This window comes from Bos grunniens, chromosome 18 (genome assembly GCF_055505025.1).
Source record: "Bos grunniens cultivar Pamir isolate PY7600 chromosome 18, Bosgru_T2T1.0, whole genome shotgun sequence".
Taxonomy (NCBI): Eukaryota; Metazoa; Chordata; class Mammalia; order Artiodactyla; family Bovidae; genus Bos; species Bos grunniens.
The window spans coordinates 21,950,887-21,971,560 of NC_141182.1; the positions used below are offsets into that span (position 1 = coordinate 21,950,887).

General features: G+C 39.2%; 1 protein-coding gene across 2 annotated transcripts in view; it reads left to right on the forward strand.

The window, feature by feature from the left end:
- RBL2 (RB transcriptional corepressor like 2) overlaps nt 1-20,674 on the forward strand; it is a 46,268-nt gene that overhangs the window by 18,590 nt on the left and 7,004 nt on the right. For both annotated transcript variants that reach the window (XM_086350665.1, XM_086350666.1), the window contains 9 exons: nt 3,772-3,938; nt 6,053-6,162; nt 6,877-6,980; nt 8,332-8,469; nt 9,305-9,469; nt 10,272-10,383; nt 14,082-14,351; nt 14,546-14,826; nt 14,919-15,095. In XM_086350665.1, coding sequence (XP_086206791.1) covers nt 3,772-3,938; nt 6,053-6,162; nt 6,877-6,980; nt 8,332-8,469; nt 9,305-9,469; nt 10,272-10,383; nt 14,082-14,351; nt 14,546-14,826; nt 14,919-15,095 — 1,524 coding nt within the window. The remainder of the gene's footprint in view (nt 1-3,771; nt 3,939-6,052; nt 6,163-6,876; nt 6,981-8,331; nt 8,470-9,304; nt 9,470-10,271; nt 10,384-14,081; nt 14,352-14,545; nt 14,827-14,918; nt 15,096-20,674) is intronic.

Consider the following 20,674-nt stretch of genomic DNA (forward strand, 5'->3'; position numbering starts at 1 on the left):
CTCTGCTTGAGAGGAAAGCCGTTAGGAAGGCGTTGTAGAGAACAGTGACTGATGGAATCTGGTTTACATTTTTAAAAGGGCTCGTGAAGAGGTGGGATGGGGCAGGGGTGGGAGTAAGGAATTAAGAGGCTATTGCAGTGATTCTGGTGATAATTCATGGTGTCTTGAATCAGAGAAATGGTTGTATTTAGGCTCTGTTATGGAGACAGCATCCACAGAATTTACTGATGGCTTGGATCTGGGGTGTGCAAGAAAGAAAACAGTGAGGACTCCAGTTGGGTGCATGGTATAAAAGCTAATGTCCTTACAGATGTCTGGAAGGTCATCAGTGATCTAGCCCCACTCCCTCTCTGAATTCATCTCTCACCACCTCTTCCTCACGTTTCCACTCATGTCACATTAACCTCCTTTTTCCTTCAGATATGCCAAGCCTACTTCCAACTCAGAGCAAGCTGTTTCCTTGGCCTGTAGTGTGTTTCTTCAAGATACTCATGTGGTTCACTTGTTCACTTCCTCCAGATCTCTAATAACCTGACTACCATATAAAATAATAACCACCAGCATCCTCCCATACCTCAAGACTTCCTTTCCCTCTCACTCTGTGATTAGTGTTAGTATTAATCACTGTCTGATGGTAGGTAGGTAGGAAGAATTGTTTATCTGAAGATGATAGAGAAAGACAGAAGGAGGAAGAGGGGAAGGAAGGATAGATGGGCTGTTTATCATCTGTCTCCTTGCATTAGAGTCAAAGCTTCATGAGGTCTATGACGGGTGTTGTGTTCAGTGCTTGTAGGCATTACATAATTATTTACTATTGACAGTTACTGAGGGGAGAAAGAACAAGTCTAGGGGGGTAAAAATCAAGAGTTACAGTTATGAGCATGTTCAATGTGAGATGTCTTTTAGACATTCTAGTAGAGGAGCTGAGTAGGCAGTTAAGAGACACACAAGACTAGGGCTTCCCTGGTGGTCCAGGGGTTACGAATCCAGCTGCCAATGTAGGGGACACAGATTCAGTCCCTGGCCTGGAAAGATTCCACGTGCTGTGAACTAAGCAACTAAGCCCATGAGCTGCAACCACTGAGCCAGCACACCTAGAGCCTGTGCTTGCAACAAGAGAAGCCACCAGATGAGAAGCTGAGCATCTCAACAAAGAGCAGCCCCCACGTGCTGCAACTAGAGAAGGCCTGCACACAGCAACAGTGACCCAGTGCGGCTAAAAAAAAAGATGAATACATCTTTAATAAAGAGAGAGAGACGTAAGACTAGCGTTCACGGCAAATGTAAAGGCTATGTATATAAGTTCCTGTGTGTGTGCGCTCAGTCGTGTCTGACTCTTTGCAACCCCACGGACTGTAGCTTGCCAGGCTCCTCTGTCCAGGCAAGAAGACTGGAGTGAGTTGCCATGCCTCCTCCAGGGGATCTTCCTGATCCAAGGATCAAACCAGCATCTCTTATGTCTCCTGTATTGGCTTCTCTAGCGCCACCTGTGAAGCCCATATGAAAGGACTTCACACACATATACATAGAGTCATTAGGACACAGACGGCTTTTAAAGTTATGGAATTAGGAGAGGTTACCTAGTAGTATGAGTTGACAGGCAATAAAAGAGGTCTAAGGAGTTAAAGACGCTTCTTGATCAGAATGCACAGGAAGTTTTAAGCTAAGAACTTAAACGGGGCTACCAAGCAGCCCTGTGCCGACCTTGAGGACGTGGGCAGGAAGTTGCTTGTGGTTGTCTTACCTCGTTTCCTTTGTGGAAGCGCTGCTGCGTGTAGGCACAGGGGTGGGATGCTGCTGGCTGCTGTTGCTTCTCCTCCCAGAAAGGCTCCGGGTCATACACAGGGAAGATGGTGGCTGCAAGAGAAGCTGCTCAGGGACTCCCCTGGTGGTCCAGTGGTTAAGACTCTGCTCCCAATGCAGGGGGCCCAGGTCTGATCCCAGTGCTGCAACTGAAGAACCTGCACACGGCAACAAAGACCCCAAGCGCGGCAACGACGAACTGACGGAGCCGGGAAAAAGCTGTTAAGCACCGAGAGAAATCTGCTGAGTGTAATCAATCTCGATCATCTTGTTGACCTAAAAAACGATAGGATTAATTTCTTTGAAGCAGAGTGGAAGTCTTGGCTCTACTCTTAAGTTACAGAGAAGCATATAGATTTATTTCTGTATAGTGGATTTCTGTGTTTTTCTGTGTGTTGTGGAACTCGAACAGTTCTGTTGCCAGGTAAAATTTTTGGTGGGTGTTTTTACAGCTGTCTCTGGAATAAGTACTTTCTACATAGGGAAACATAGTCTGTCTTGAGTATTAAAAAAGCTCTTAAGCTATCATAACCTTTCAGAGTTTGTTGGAAATACAGAAAAAGATATTTTATTAGACTGTGTATTCATGCTTAAATTCTTTGGTGTCAGGTTATGTCTTTTTCATCTTTGTGTTCAAGAATTTCATTTGAACTTATTTCTCTGAAGGTCTGTCTGCTTTAGGGGGGAAGCCTACGATAGATTCTAGAAACTAAAGGTGGGGCAAGAAGACTGAAAAAGGCTCTTCTGCATCAGGTTGTGTTCTGCATCTAGGAAGGCTTGCTTTATCCTCTCTGTGAAGCAAGATATGATTATTCAGAGGGGCTTTTGTGAAATCATGGATTTCATTTGGGCCAGATTTAATTCTCAGCTTTCTTTTGTAAGTCTTTGAATAATTACGAAAATAACAGTAGATGCGAGTTATGAAATTATGTTTGTCAGAGATAGCCTTAATATTTTCATGCTTCTTTTTGCTTTCAAGTTAAGTTTTGAAGGAAAAATAATAGGGAATCACTGCAAATGGTGACTGCAGCCATGAAATTAAAAGATGCTTACTCCTTGGAAGAAAAGTTATGACCAACCTAGATAGCATATTCAAAAGCAGAGACATTACTTTGCCAGCAAAGGTCCGTCTAGTCAAGGCTATGGTTTTTCCTGTGGTCATGTATGGATGTGAGAGTTGGACTGTGAAGAAAGCTGAGTGCCGAAGAATTGATGCTTTTGAACTGTGGTGTTGGAGAAGACTCTTGAGAGTCTCTTGGACTGCAGGAAGATCCAACCAGTCCATTCTAAAGGAGATCAGCCCTGGGATTTCTTCGGAAGGAATGATGCTAAAGCTGAAACTCCAGTACTTTGGCCACCTCATGCGAAGAGTTGACTCATTGGAAAAGACTCTGATGCTGGGAGGGATTGGGGGCAGGAGGAGAAGGGGACGACAGAGGATGAGATGGCTGGATGGCATCATTGACTCGATGGACGTGAGTCTGAGTGAACTCCGGGAGTTGGTGATGGACAGGGAGGCCTGGCGTGCTGCAATTCATGGGGTCGCAAAGAGTTGGACATGACTGAGCGATTGAACTGAACTGATGCCTTATTTTAAACATTAACTTTTTTTGTCTGTGCCACATGGTGAGGCTTGTGGGATCTTAGTTCCCAACCAGGGGTTGAACCCCGGCCCTTGGCAGTGAAAGTTCAGAACCCTAACCACAGGACTGCTGGGGAATTCCCGTAAATATTTTTTAAGAGTCAAACTTCTTGGTTGGCTAAAGTATAGATTGTCCTTTAACACAATTTCACATGGATAGTGATGTCTCTTAATGGTGTTATAATTAAATTCCAAGGAAGTGGTGACATTTGAATCACTAATATTTATCAGTAATGTAAAGATAAAGTCTGATTGGCTTGAATTCCCATTTATGAAGTGATTGACAGTCTCTTTGACCTAAACTAGTGTTCCTTTCCCCTCTTTAGTCTAAAGCACTTAGAGTCTCCACACCACTTACCGGTGTGAGGTACATTAAGGACAGCAGCCCTTGTGTGACTCCAGTTTCTACAGCTACACATAGCTTGAGTCGCCTTCACACCATGCTCACGGGCCTCAGGAATGCACCGAGTGAGAGACTGGAACAGACCCTAAGGTTAGTCTGAGCCCTTCCTGCCTTCTAAGATTTGCTTGTTGACTGTCTTCCAGTGCTTTATTTTAATATTTTGCCATTTGTACCTTAATTCACCCATTGATAATTTTATATCAGTGTTATGCTCAGTTCTGTTGTTAGTCCTTAGAGGACAGAAAAGGTATGAATAGCAAATGATCCTTTTTTCTCAGTATCTTAGTCCATTTGGGTTGCTATACAGAATATGGTAGACTGAGTGGCTTAGAAACAACAGAAATTAATTTCTAACAGTTTTAAAGGCTGGAAGTCCAGGATCAAGATGCTAACAGTCAGTGCCTGGTTCGTAGACAGCTGTGTTTTTGCTGTGTCCTCACGTAGCAGAAGGAAGAAGGGAGCTCGCTTGTGTTTTCTTTATAGGGGCTCTAATCCCATTCATGAGGACTGCCCCGCTCATGACCTAATCACCTCCCAAATTCCCCACCTCTGTACATTAACCTTGGGGATTAGATTTCAATACATGAAATTGAGGTGGGAGTAGGGAGGGGAGCAACTGCAACGTTCAGTTTGTAGCTCTCAGATTTTTTTAAACATAGTTCAGGAGACAGTAACTAATAACACTATATACTATAGAATAAAACACTAACCTATCTATTATCAGTTACTCTATCTTAAGATTTCAAGGAAAGAGGGATCAGTAAACATGGGCATCTGTCAAAGAACTTCAGAATAAGGATTGAATCTGAGCAAATTTCTGAAGGGTGGGTCACATTTGAAAAGATAGCCAGTTAGATTCACAGCCAATGTAAAACCGCTGTAACTTTTCTAAGTTCTATAAAACACCTTTAGCCTGGAAAGGAAATAAGCTGCCTTTAGTTCCTTTGATCTGTCTGATACTAGTAAGAATATCAGGGAACTTTAGTGAAAAACACGACTGAATTTCATTACCTGTGCATAATTTTTAGCAAATTTATTTGACAAAATTACCTCCAAGACTGCTTCTATTCCTAAACATTTATGATTTAATGACATAGACCCTATGGGAGACCATTTAATTTCTGGCAGTATAGTATAAGAAAGCCCTGTATAAGCATACAGTAATTTCCCACTCATAGCCACACATATTAAATACCAAGGCTGATCAGTTTTCCTGTACATTTTTATGAAGTCTACTTTATTCATAAACTCGATTGTGATTGACACCCACTATGCTTTTTCTGTATGACCTCTTCCTAAGTCATATTACTCAGATGAATCTTGTTTACCTAGAATTCAGAAACATTTTATAAATACATTTTGGAAGGTTGTCAACCTCTGTGTCTTCCAGATCTCCTTGCAGTCTCTAACTAGGTGTAACAGCTTCTTTAATCTTAAATACCATTAGTGGGGTTAAATATTGCCAGTAGATACTAAGTAGAACAAAAGAGTCCTGTTTTTGTAACCTCTGTGTGTATTCATAAATAAAATTCTGCTTACATACGATACTCAGTAGCCATTAGTATCAGGACTATAATTGATTTTTACTTCCTTTGTAATTTTCTAAACTTGCTGCATTTCTACCGTGACTATATATGTTTATGATCAAGATAAAAACATAGTTATTACAAAAGCCCACATGGTGATCATTTATATTATGCTTCTGAATTGAACATATAGTGCCTTTCAAGTAAAACTAGAAAAATCAATGAAATAAACTTCATTTTGGAGGAAAAAATGTAGCATGCCAGTAATGATTTATATGACTTTGTTTTAGTATAGATTACATAACCCTTCATTCTGTTTCTTTCTAGGAGTCCTTAGTAAAGAGTTGTGCTGCTATCTGGGGAAAGAGTTGAGGGCAATTTTGTTTGTCAAGAGTGATTGCAGATGTGTAGGGTAGGTGGGCGCCAGTCACGTGCATCAAATGGGCACTGGTCAGAGTTGCTCCATGGAATCAATATTTTTCATTCAAATGGTAATACTAACAGCTTTGATAAGGAAGTATGGGATTGCCTGGATTAATTGGGATGTGTATAGTTTCTGCTCAAAGTATTTGATATTTACAGGTTAAAATTACTCTGAAATTCCAGAGTTGTAAACAGTTTATCACTTTGTGACTTGGCAAGACCCTTAAATCAGATAATTTCTTCTTCTTTTTTTAGGTCATGTTCCAGAGATCCAACCCAGGCTATTGCCAACAGATTGAAAGAAATGTATGAGATATATTCTCAGCATTTCCAATCAGAGGAGGATGGCAGTAATTGTACTAAAGGCAAGGCTTAATATTACCCATATTGTTCTCATTTTTGAAATTTAACTATTAATATGTGGATTTCTTTCTTGGAAACTGAGTCAGAAATTGACTCTAGTCTGAGGGCCACAATACGGATATCCAACTTTTCTGTCAACCAACCGATTTCTGGGCTAATCTCAATAAGAGAGAAATTTTAGATTGATAATCTTTATTATGTTGGACTTCTGGCACTTAAAAAATCTTTAGTTTTCATTTGTAGACTGGATATTAAGTATAGAACTATAGTGATTCCTCATAATATTAAGAACAAGGACAGAAGATATAGCTGTTAACCTGCCCAGGCTTGTTCTTGGAGTTGTTTGATGTCATGAAGTATAAGTACCAAATAGGACTGCAGTAGCAAGCCAGTTACATACCTCTTAGCATAGAGCTGCTCTATTTGGAATTAAAAAAAAGAAAAAAGTGTGATCTTGATAGAGTGCTATTACAGTTTTTATGTATAAATTTTATTTCCAATTTTAGAAAAATGTCAGTGTTACCATGAAGAAAATGTTAACGAATCTTAGGGACGGTTGAAATAGTAGCTCTGGGAAGTACATACGTATATATGAAGTGTTGGGGTTGGTTTTTAAATTGTATTCTGTGGGTAGGAGATGGGATAGACCCTCATTTTCCACAATACTTACGTTCTTTGCATGTGACTTTTGTTTTTTTTTATTATTATTTATTCAGATATTGCCAGCAAACATTTTCGTTTTGCAGAGATGCTTTACTATAAAGTATTAGAATCTGTTATTGAGCAGGAACAAAAAAGACTGGGAGACATGGATTTATCTGTGAGTAAATAACCAATGTACTGAGAAGCACAATAAATTGTAGTTCCCTTTCAGCCCAACCCACCAAGAAAACAGCTGCTATTGAAAAAATAATATATGACTTTGAGAGAATAAGATAAGGAAACTTGTGTTCTGAGCCTCTCGTCTCCGGTTGCCCACTTAGTGTCTCTCATCGCAGCAGGCTGTGTGTTATCACTTAGAAATTCTGTGGGTAATGAGACTCCTTAGTCAAGGTTAACACGTTCAGACTTAGCCTTAATTGAGGTTTTTAAATAACATGGAGTTTTAATTCAAGCCTTGTATAGAATAAATTGAGTATTGACTATATAGGAATTTAACATAAATATTCAACCATTGATCTTTGACTAAGGTAATTTTTCTAGATTGTGGAAGTAATGCTTGCTTTTAATGACCTCAATAAAGATAATTTAAAAATAAATTAACTTTAACATTTTAATGAAAACTGTAAAATTGACAAATAATGGTTCTGACTCCTTATAACTATCTACACTGCTTTTATTCTGTATAAAAATATGGCTGCATATACAATGGAATGTTAACCATAAAATAGAATGAAATTCTGCCATTTGCATGGTGTGGATGGACCTAGAGAACACTAAGTGAAATAATGTCACCTACATATGTAATCTTAAAAAACGCAAAACAGAAACAGACTCACTGGTACAGAAAACAAACTTGTGGTTACCAAGGGGGAGAGGGAAGTAGGAACGGATAAATTAGGACTATGGGATTAACTATGCTGCTGCTGCTAAGTCGCTTCAGTCGTGTCCGACTCTGTGTGACCCCATAGACGGCAGCCCACCAGGCTCCCCCGTCCCTGGAATTCTCCAGGCAAGAACACTGGAGTAGGTTGCTATTTCCTTCTCCAGTGCATGAGAGTGAAAAGTGAAAGTGAAGTCGCTCAGTTGTGTCCGACTCTGCGACCCCATAGACGGCAGCCCACCAGGCTCCTCCGTCCATGGGATTTTCCAGGCAAGAGTACTGGAGTGGGGTGCCATTGCCTTCTCCGATTAACTATATGGGATTAACTATACTAACTGCTATATACAAAATAGATAAGCAACAAGGATATTCTGTATAGCACAGCAAATTATAGCCATGGTCTTATAACAACTTATTTCCAGAGTATAATCTGCAAAAATACTGAATCATTACACTGTACAGCTGAAACTAATGTGACATTGTAAATCAACTGAACATCAATAAAAATAGTATATGGTTGTAGAAGTTTAAAAGGCTGTTTTAGGACAATTTTTCTATTTTTAAAATTTTGAGACATACAGAAGAGTGTAAAAATGTTCCTACATGTTGAAGCTTTGTTTTTTTATAGGGCATTCTGGAACAAGATGCATTCCACAGATCACTCTTGGCGTGCTGCCTTGAGGTCGTCACTTTTTCTTATAAGCCTCCTGGGAATTTTCCATTTATTACTGAAATATTCGATGTGCCACTTTATCATTTTTACAAGGTATTTTTGAAAATCTGATACTGATGAGGAAATTGTAGAAGAGAGTAACATTTTGTTGTTAGTCATCTAATCCATTTTAATATGGAAGTACATTTCTTCTGTTTTTAACTACATATTTAATAATTTCCACTCTAAATGGGGAGCAAAGAATAGGAGAGTCTTAAGAACTATATAAATTCTTTTAATGTTTATAGACCTATTTTGTATAAAAGTTTCATATGGTTCCTCCATTTATCTGATAGTCTTTTAGAATACTTCTTTTTATAAGGTAAGAAAGTTTATAAAAAGTAGCAAATTATCACTAGCTAATCATGATAGCAACCTTTTTAATTTTATGAAAATTAAATGAAAGTGTATTTCAGAAAAGAACTTTTCACATGTTACATAGAGGCACACAGTTACAGCACTGATTTGGTTTCCCTCTTGATACTGATTTAGTATATAAACTTATCCTAATTCTTGTACAGTAGTCAAAATGAATTTTTATAGTGGCATAGACTGTTCAGTTTTTAAATATCACATTTTGAGTCATGTTTCTTAATCTCAATAGACACAGCATGTTTTTTAATTTAAAGATTTTTGAAATGTATTACCGTACAAAAGATTTTAGATGGTTCATACCTGCAGTTTAAATAATTATTTATTTAGGTAATGAAATGAAGAGCAGCTGTTTCGAAATAGTATTCTTTAACCTTAATTTTTCATTAATTGACTTCTGTTTCTATACATATGTAAAAAATATTGAAATATGTTTGCCCATTTTGCTTTTCCACTTGAATAATTTTCTTGTTAAAAGTTATTACTAAACAAACCAAGACATTTTTAAACATTTCAGGTGATAGAAGTATTCATTAGAGCAGAAGATGGCCTTTGTAGAGAGGTGGTAAAACACCTTAATCAGATTGAAGAACAAATCTTGGATCATTTAGCCTGGAAACCAGAGTCTCCGCTCTGGGACAGGATTAGAGACAATGAAAACAGAGTTCCCACGTGCGAAGAGGTTTGTGAAAAGATCTTAACATCTTTCTATGACAAAAAGCCTACCAACGTCTATCCTATTCATAATTCTCTTTCACTGACCACAGTTAAACTTAGCATCTTGCTCGTAAGTGTGGGAGGGTAACAGCTGGGTGTGATTTGGTACAGTCACCTCTGTATCTACGAGGAAACAAGAGTCAAATGATTAGTGACTGCCCCAAGGTTTAGTGACAGAGTAAGAATTCAGTGTTCTGTCTTGATTTCCTAGTCAAGTTTCTATACTTTAAAATGGTTGATTGTCTAATTCTCCAAATGAGTAATGAAAGTTAATTTGTATTTAGTATCCAGTTACTAGGTTTGAATTTTTTAAACCTGCCAGACTTTTTTTAAAAGATTTACTTATTATTTTGTTTGGCTGTGCTGGGTCTTCATTGCTGCCCTTGGGCTTTCTCTGGTTGCTGCAAGTAGGGGCTGCTCTCTAGTTGCAGTGTGCAGGCTTCTCATTGGGTGACTTCTCTTGTTGCAGAGCACGGGCTCCAGGGTGAACGGGCTTCAGTAATTGCTGGGGGGCATGTGGGATCTTCCTGGACCAGGGATCGACTCATGTCACTTGTATGGGCAGGCAGATTCCTATCCACTGCACCACCAAGAAAGTCCCAGAATTTTTTTTAACTTCAGTATGAAAGTAAAAAAGATAGGTGATTTTATTTAGGTGGAAAAACTGATGAGCCAAGATAATTTCCTTTTGCCTTAGATTATTTTTTGGTGTTTAAAAAAAAAAACTTTTTTGAATAATGGTATTTTGTGTAAACATTTCTTAATAGGTCATGCCACCTCAGAACCTGGAAAGAGCAGATGAAATTTGTATTGCTGGCTCCCCTCTGACTCCCAGAAGGGTGAGTGAAGTTCGTGCTGATTCTGGAGGACTCGGAAGAAGTAAGTTTAAAATACTAAGGGAAGTATTTTGGGGATTTAAATTCCATCCAAAACTACAAGTGAAGTTAGTAGGGTATATATTCTGTATATAGAAGAAAATAATCCGTGCATTATAGTATCACATGGATCAGTTAAAGAGCACAGGAAAATGTATGATAAGTATCTTTTTAAAATACATAGAATGCTATATATTAATGTGATTCCTATTTTTTAAGTATATTTTTTCCTATAAACACACAAAAGGGCTGAAATGGAAAAATCAAACCATAAATGATTATTGTTGGATAATAGAATTCCAGATTATTTCTATGAAGTTTTTAAGATGAATATGTATTACTTCTAAAATCAGAAGAAACAGAAAAAGGTTTCTTAAAGGTGGAGTCTATGATGGAATTAGGTATAGACGAGCCAGTGAGTTGAGAGGACTGAATGGCCTGAGTGTGTTCAGGTTTTTCATTTTTCTGACTATGCCTTGCTGCTTGTGGGATCTTAGTTCCCTGACCAAGGATTGACCCCGGCAGTGAAATCTCCAAGTCCCAACCACGGATCACAGGGAATTCCCAGGCATGTTTAGCTTTGACTCTTGTCAGTTGAGCAGTGCTACCTACCCTGGTTAACATCACAGCATTGCTGGCCCTGAGGTGCAGCAAAGGGAATTTTTGCTATTCATCCGGTTACAGTTTCAGTTTAGTTCGGTCGCTCAGTTGTGTCCGACTCTTTGCAACCCCATGAATCGCAGCACCAGGCCTCCCTGTCCAGCACCATGTCCCGGAGTTCACTGAGACTCACGTCCATCGAGTCAGTGATGCCATCCAGCCATCTCATCCTCTGTCGTCCCCTTCTCCTCCTGCCCCCGATCCCTCCCAGCATCAGAGTCTTTTCCAATGAGTCAACTCTAGACAGCTCTTTATAACAGTTGCCAAGTGCAACACATACTTCAGATAAAACTTCTTTTTTAAAAGCAATTCTGTAAATCCAGAGAGTTCTAAATTGTTAGATGCCATTAGAAAGATATTATTTCTAGATCAAATTTTTAATGTAATTGATAAGCACTGGCTATAGAAGATCAGTTTTAAAATCAGAAATCACTCTATGTCAGTGTATAGTCAATGGATATGAATCATCTGTATGAAAATGTCCTCATTTTTTAAAGAGGAGGCATAATGGCTTAACTTTTTCTGCTTGTTATCCACTTTAAACTTCATTTTTTGTACTTATCACTTTTCCATATTCATGCTGCTAAGCTGCTGCTAAGTCGCTTCAGTCATGTCGGACTCTGTGCAACCCCATAGACGGAGCCCACCAGGCTCCCCCGTCCCTGGGATTCTCTAGGCAAGAACACTGGAGTGGGTTGCCATTTCCTTCTCCAATGCATGAAAGTGAAAAGTCAAAGTGAAGTTGCTCAGTCGTGTCTGACTCTTAGCAACCCCATGGACTGCAGCCTACCAGGTTCCTCCGTCCATGGGATTTTCCAGGCAAGAGTACTGAAGTGGGTTGCCATTGCCTTCTCTACCATATTCATGAGGTCTTTTAATATTTTACAAGATAATGATCATAATTTGAAACACAAAAAACTATTGAAGTGTAGTTGATTTACAATATTGTGTTAATTTCTGCTATCTAGCAAAGTGACTATACATGTATATATATTCTTTTTTCATATTCTTTTCTATTATAGTTTAGCACAGGATATTGAATATAGTTCCCTGTGCTATACAATAGAACTTTTTTTGTTTATCCAGAGATAATGATCATAATTAATGTATTCTTCTTAACTCTGCAACTTTGTTCCAGATGTAAATCTAGTTAATTTGTTTCCTTTTGTATCATCAAGAAATTGAAATGTTAAGCCACAGTCTGTCAGAAATACTCCTATCAATCCTCTTATGTCCTCCCTACATATATTTTAATACTTAAAACCCACTCATGTGCCGTTTTTACAGCTAGACATGGAAAAGAGAAAGGGATGCTTCTCAAAAATTCAGATTGGTGTGGATTCAAACTTAACAATAGATGAAGCTACAGTGGTTAACAGAGTTTCTGTTTGGGATGTTGAAAAAGTTTTGGGGAAAGATGGTGGTGGTAGTGGCGGTCTGCACAGTAAGTGAAAGTCACTTAGTCGTGTCCAACTCTTTGCAACCCCATAGACAATACAGTCCATGTGATTCTCCAGGTCAGAATACTGGAGTGGGCAGCTGTACCCTTCTCCAGGGGATCTTCCCAACCCAGGGATCGAACCAAGGTCTCCCGCATCACAGGCGGATTCTCTACCAGCTGAGCCACTAGGGAAGTCCAAGAATCCTGGAGTTGGTAGCCTATCCCTTCTCCAGTGAATCTTCCCAACCCAGGAATCGAACTGGGGTCTCCTGCATTGCAGGCAGGTTCTTTACAAGCTGAGCTATCAGCAAAACCCTCTGTGAATGTGATACCACTAGATTGTATACTTAAAAATGGATAAAATGCCAAATTACATGTATTTTATCACAACTTAAAAAAAAATAGTGATGTAATATACCCCAAACCATTGAACTGTACAATCTAAGTGGGTGAAATATATGTGAATCATATCTCAGTAAGGTTGTTTAAAGAATAGTAAACTAAGCTTGTTGCTGCTGCTGCTGCTAAGTCACTTCAGTCGTGTCCGACTCTGTGCGACCCCATAGATGGCAGCCCACCAGGCTCCCCCATCCCTGGGATTCTCCAGGCAAGAACACTGGAGTGGGTTGCCATTTCCTTCTCCAATGCAGGAAAGTGAAAAGTGAAAGGGAAGTCACTCAGTTGTGTCCGACTCTATCGACCCCATGGACTGCAGCCTACCAGGCTTCTCTCTGTCCATGGGATTTTCCAGGCAAGAGTACTGGAGTGGGGTGCCATTGCCTTGTCTAAAACATGTATGTCCATTCTTACTGAATAACATTATTATATTTTAGTAACTTTCTACATGTAAAAAATGACAGTGATGAAAATGCATAAAATGGAGAGTAAATGCCCCAAATGTTACCATAGTAATTTCAAGTCCATCAAGTCTTCATATCAAGTAGTAGCTTTACAGTGAAATCGTGTTATCTGAGTGTTAGGTAGAAACTGAATATGGTAGAAAAATAGTTATTCAAAATGCCCCTAAATCATCCAGACTTCATGGGAGTGGAGGGAAAAGTCTTGTTTGATTTAGCAAAATCAAAAAAACAACAGTGTGAGACAAATAGAGAAAAATCCTTCCTTTAAGTTTTGCTCTTAGTAGTATTCAGTTCGGAGAAGGCAATGGCAACCCGCTCCAGTACTCTTGCCTGGAAAATCCCATGGATGGAGGGGCCTGGTGGGCTGCAGTCTATGGGGTCGCTAGGAGTTAGACACAACTGAGCGACTTCACTTTCACTTTTCACGTTCATGCATTGGAGAAGGAAATGGCAACCCACTCCAGTGTTCTTGCCTGGAGAATCCCAGGGACGGGGGAGCCTGGTGGGCTGCCGTCTATGGGGTCACACAGAGTCGGACACGACTGAAGCGACTTAGCAGCAGCAGTAGCAGTATTCAGTTGAATTTTCATTCATTGAATTTAGCTATGATGTGACGCCTGTTATTTTTGTTTTTCAGTTATAACATTTCAAACACTTAGTTGTGAGCATAATACCTTGGATGGAAGTCAGATCTGTCTCCTTGAGTTAAATGCTTCAATCTTTTCTTTTCTCTGACCCTAGGCATATCATCTCCAACCACGCTGTATGATAGGTACAGCTCCCCAACAGCCAGTTCTACCAGGAGGCGGCTATTTGTGGAGAATGACAGCCCCACTGATGGAGGGACCCCCGGGCGCACTCCCCCGCAGCCTCTAGTCAATGCTGTCCCCGTGCAGAATGTAGCTGGGGAGGCTGTATCTGTCACACCGGTTCCTGGACAGACCTTGGTCACCATGGCAACAGCCACAGTCACAGCCAACAATGGACAAACAGTGACCATTCCTGTACAAGGTAACGAAGGCAGAGTTGGATATTGAGTTCTTTCTCTGGCATTTATTACTTGAGATTTGGCTGGAATGATGATACGAGACAAGCATGGACTGGGAAAGGGGTTGGGAGGGGGAAAATGGGAAACCTCTGCCCGGAGAATCTGGTATTAACAACATTTTCTTTGTGCTTTTTTTTTTCTTTGAAACAAACTTTAGGTATTGCCAATGAGAATGGAGGAATAACGTTCTTCCCAGTCCAAGTCAATGTTGGGGGGCAGGCGCAAGCTGTGACCGGCTCCATCCAGCCCCTCAGTGCTCAGGCCCTGGCTGGAAGCTTAAGCTCGCAACAGGTGACAGGAACAACCTTGCAAGTCCCTGGTCAGGTGGCCATTCAACAGATTTCCCCTGGTGGACCACAGCAGAAACAAGGCCTACCTTTAACCAGCAGCAGTATCAGACCCAGGAAGACAAGCTCTTTATCGCTTTTCTTTAGGAAGGTAATTTTTCACGTACCCTCACCAGGTCTAGAACTTGGGAAATACAAGGGTTAGATAAAGTTTGAGATATAATATTTTTGTTTATCTACTAGGTTTATCACTTAGCAGGTGTCCGCCTTCGGGATCTTTGTGCTAAATTGGATATTTCAGATGAACTGAGGAAAAAAATCTGGACCTGCTTTGAATTCTCCATAATTCAGTGTCCTGAACTTATGATGGACAGACATCTGGACCAGTTGTTAATGTGTGCCATTTATGTGATGGCAAAGGTGAGTACCGTTGGGAATATAAGAGGAAAAAGATGCTACTTCCTCATTCTTAGAACACTTTTAACAGCTTTACTAAGGTAAAATTCACATACTGAATAATCCACCCATTTAAAATATACAGCTCAGTGGATTTTAGTATATTCACAGATATGCGTGACAAGCACCACAGTCAGTTTTAGAATATGATATTCCATTGTATGAAGATATATTTTGTTTATCCATTCATCAGTTGATGGACATTTAGATTATTTTTACTTTAGGGCTGTTATAAATAATGCTGCTAATGAACACGTGTATACAAGTTTCTGCATGGACATTTTTTCATTTCTCTTCTGTATATACCTTGGAGCATATTGCTGGGTCATGTAGTAAACTCCATTTTTAACTGCTTGAGGAACTGCCAGACTGTTTTCCAGTCACTGAACCATTTTACAGTTCCACAGATAAAATAATTTACTGAGGTGAAACTCACATAACATTATGCATTTTAAAACAAATGGTCCAATAAAGCTTTAAAATCGATTAATTTTTTTCTTCTTTTTCAAGGTTTGGCTAGTCTAAATTGCTTGACATTCTTGGTGAATTTTAGAATCAACTTGTCTATTCTTCTTGTTATAAAGAAGTCAGGTGGGGTTCAGATAGAGATGATGTTGAATCTGTAGATTAGTTTGAGGAGTATTGTTATCTTAACCATATTTTACCTCCTGATTAATGAACATTTCGGGCCCATGCTTTTCTTTGTGGGTAGTTTTTTCCTGGTTGCGCGTCTATTCAGACTGTCTATTCCTTCCAGAATCAGTTTTGGTAGTGTGTATCTTCCAAGGAATTTGTTTTCTCCAGGCTTTCTGATTTGTTGGCACCATTGTTTATAATATTCCTTTTAGTTCTTTTTATTCTTTGTCAGTAGTAATTTGCCAGTCTTCTTTAAAACTTTTGGTCAGTCTAGCTGAAAATTTTGTTGGTTTTGTCAAAGAACCACTTTCTGGTTTATTATTATATGCTCTAATCTTTACTATTCCCTTCTTTCTGCTTGCTTTTGTTCTTTTTGTTTTCTCAAGCTTTCTGGAGGCTTATTTATGTTCGTTTTCCTGGCTCTGCCACATGGCTTGTGGGATCTTAGTTCTCTGATCAGGGATTGAACCCAAGCGTTTGGCAGTGAAAGTGCCAAGTCCAACCACTGAACCACCAGGGATTCCCTAGGCTGTGTTTGCTCTTTTTTTTTTTTTTAAGTGTCTTAAGATGGATGGATAGGTAATCTTTCTTTTTTCTTACTATGGGCATTAAGAGCTATAGATTTCCCTCTAAGCACTGCTTTAGCTGTATCTCATAAATTAGGGTATGTTGTGTCTTTATTTCAAAGCATTCTCTAATGTCTTTTGACTTACTGGTTATCTAGGTGTGTTGTTTAATTTCCATGTATTTGTGAGTTTCTCAAATTTCTGTTAATTTCTAGTTTCAATCCACTGTGGTTCCAAAACACACTTTGTATTAGTTACTTTAATCCTTTTAAATTTATTGAAGTTTTGTAGCCTAGCATATGGTCTATCCTGGACAATGTTCAGTGTGCACTTGGGAAGAATATATATTCGTTGTTGGGTGTTACATCTGTTACATCTATAGATGTAAGGTTTTTTAGTTGTTTTTTTTTCTTAATAGTGTTAAAGTCTTTCTTTGTTGATCTTCTGTCTAGTTGATCAATCCATTATTGCCAGTGGGGTATTGAACTCTGTAAATATTATTGAATTGTCTATTTCTCTATTAATTTCTGTCAGTTTTACTTCATGTATTTTGATGCTCTGTTATTAGGTGTATGTATGTTTTTAATTGTTAGATCTTTCTAATGGATTGACCCCTCATAATTATGAAATGTCCCTCTTTATCTCGAGTAACTTTTTTGTTTTAAAGTCTGTTTTATAGTGTGATCTTTGTATAGCCAGTCAGCTTTTTTGAGTTGCTGTTTGCATGATATGTCTTCTTTCCATCCTTTTCTTTTAAATCTGTTTGCTTTAACCTAAAGTGTGTTTTTTGTATATGGAGTATATAGTTGGATCTTTTTTAAAGTAATGTGACAGTTTCTTCCTCTGTGTTAATACATTCACATCTAACATTGTTGTAACTGGATTTATGTCTGGCACTTTACTTTTTTTGTCTCCTGTCTTTTTAGATCCTCTCCTTCACTGCTTTCATTTCCATGTGCATTCAGTAAATACTTTGTAATGTGGTGTTTTCATTTCAGTATTGAGTTTTAAACTTTTTTTTACTAGTGGTTTCTTTACGGTTTTCTATATTTTTATTTTTGCCCTATCTGCCTTTTTTTGGTCCCATCTTTATTGAGATATCACATTTCTTCACATATATATTGGCAATATCTAATCCCTTGAATCTATTTCTCACTTCCACTGCATACTGGTAAGAGATTTGATTTAGGTCATACCCTGAATGGTCTAGTGGGTTTCCCTACTTTCTTCAATTTAAGTCTGAAATATATCCACAAATTTTAACAAATTCCAAGTAGGACAAATGCAAAGAGCTCCATACCTGACACATAGTAAAAAAGTTGAAAGCCAAAGAAAGGGAGAATCTTGAAAGCCTCAAGAGAAAAGCAACTTTTTGCTTACTAGGAAACTCTAATAAAGTAACAGATAACTTCTCATTACAAACTATGGAAGCTATGAAACAGTGTACAAAGTAAAATCTAAGAATCCAGTATGTAACAAAATTATCTCTTGTAAATGAAAGTGAAATGAATACAGTCTCAGCTAAACATAAAGACAGAAAACTTGAACCATCTTACATGAAAATACTAAAGCAAGTTCTTCAAGCTAAAAGTAAGTGACCCCACACAGTAATTCAACTACACATGAAGAAACAAATAGCAGTGGTAAAAATAATTATGTAACTGGAAAGAATACATAATGTGTATTTCTTCTTAACTGATTTTTTTAATTGTATAAAACAATTCTATGTATTCTTGCCACCTCTTCTTCATATCTTAGTGCCTGATGAACTATGGATGGAGGTTCGTGACCTTGTACAGGAGACAGGGATCAAGACCATCCCCAAGAAAAAGAAATGCAAAAAAGCAAAATAGCTGTCTGAGGAGGCCTTACAAATAGCTGTGAAAAGAAGAGAAGCAAAAAGCAAAGGAGAAAAGGAAAGATATATACCCATTTGAATGCAGAGTTCCAAAGAATAGCAAGGAGAGATAAGAAAGCCTTATCAATGATCAGTGCAAAGAAATAGGGGAAGACAATAGAATAGGAAAAACTAGAGATCTTTTCAAGAAAATAAGAGATATCAAGGGAACATTTAATGCAAAGATGGGCTCAATAAAGGACAGAAATGGTATGGACCTAACAGAAGCAGAAGATATTAAGAAGAGGTGGCAAGAATACATACAACTGTACAAAAAAGATCTTGGTATGATCACTCACCTAGAGCCAGAAATTCTGGAATGTGAAGTCAAGTGGGCCTTAGGAAGCATCACTACAAACAAAGCTAGTGGAGCTGATGGAATTCCAGTTGAGCTATTCCAAATCCTAAAAGATGATGTTGTGAAAGTGCTGCACTCAATATGCCAGCAAATTTGGGAAACTCAGCAGTGGCCACAGGAATGGAAAAGGTCAGTTTTCATTCCAATCCCAAAGAAAGGCAAGGCCAAAGAATGCTCAAACTACCACACAATTGCACTCATCTCACACACTAGTAATGCTCAAAAGTCTCCAAGCCAGACTTCAGCAGTACGTGAACCGTGAACTTCCAGATGTTCAAGCTGGTTTTAGGGAAGGCTGAGGAACCAGAGATCAAATTGCCAACGTCTGTTGGATCATCGAAAAAGGAAGAGAGTTCCAGAAAAACATCTATTTCTGCTTTATTGACTATGCCAAAGCCTTTGACTGTGTGGATCACCACAAACTGTAGAAAATTCTTCAAGAGATGGGAAGAATACCAGACCACCTGACCTGCCTCCTGAGAAATCTGTACGCAGGTCAGGAAGAAACAGAACTGGACATGGAACAACAGACTGGTTCCAAATAGGAAAAGGAGTACATCAAGGCTGTATATTGTCACCCTGCTTATTTAACTTATATGCAGAGTACATCATGAGAAACGCTGGACTGGAAGAAGCACAAGCTGGAATCAAGATTGCCGGGAGAAATATCAATAACCTGATATGCAGATGACACCATCCTTCTGGCAGAAAGTGAAGAAGAACTAACGAGCCTCTTGATGAAAGTGAAAGTGCCGGTGCCAGCTGGCAAAGTTGATCAGGTCCCGAGAACATGCACGGCGCGGCTGAGAAAAACTACTACAGCAAAAGAATGCTACAACAAAGATGAGGTCGAGAGGTTCAGACACGTCTCCACAAAGGGAAGCGGTCTGACCACGACTTTATTCAGCATCTTATATTTATACAGGAGAGCGTGACAAAGACAAGACAGTTAACATTTTTTCTTGGTTGACCTATACATTTTACAAAAAGTCACAAGAAATCTTGAGAGCATGGGAATGGCACCCTGTTATTATTTCTTACACTAGATAACATTTCCGTGTGTGTGAGAAGTTTGTCCAGAACTCCAGGTGTCTGCAGTAAATAATCGCCTAATCTCTGGGGTGGCGGGACAGAGAGCTATGTTTGCAAGCAAACCCTAAAGGACTGAGGCAGCTCCCAGAGCTGTGTCCTTCAGACAAAGGACCCCGTTCTCACGGGCAGCTCCCCGCATGAAAGAGTGAAAAAGTTGGCTTAAAACTCAACATTCAGAAAACTAAGATCATGGCATCTGGTCCCAGCACTTCATGGCATATAGATGGGGAAACAGTGGAAACAGTGGCAGACTGTTTTTTTGGGGCTCCACAATCACTGCAGATGGTGACTGCAGCCATGAAATTAAAAGGCGCTTATCCTTGGAAGTAAAGTTATGATCAACCTAGACAGCATATTAAAATGCAGAGACATTAATTTGCCAACAAAGGTCTGTCTGGTCAAGACTATGGTTTTTCCAGTAGTCATGCATGGAGAGTTGGACTGTAAAGAAAGCTGAGTGCCAAAGAATTGATGCATTTGACTGTGGTGTTGGAGGAGACTCTTGAAAGTCCCTTGGACTACAAGATCCAACCAGACCATCCTAAAGGAGATCAGTCCTGAATATTCAATGGAAGGACTGATGCTGAAGCTGATACTCCCAAAACTTTGGCCACCTGATGTGAAGAACTGACTCATTTGAAAAGACCCTGATGCTGGAAAAGATTGAAGGTGGGAGAAGGGGATGACAGAGGATGAGATGGTTGGATGGCATCACTGACTCAATGGACACGAGTTTGAGTAAACTCCGGAAATTGGTGATGGACAGGAGGCCTGGCGAGCTGCAGTCCATGGGGTCGCACAGAGTCAGACATGACTGAGCAACTGAACTGAGACTTAATGTTTTTTAAATAAATTTGGAAGGTTTCAGCCTTGGAATATTTCTTCTGCTGCACTCCTCTGGTACTGTCGTTATGTGACCTTGATGTGCTTAATGGTATGCCCCATTTCTCTGAAGCACTTTTAATTTTTCTTCATTCTGTCCTCTGTTCTGTGA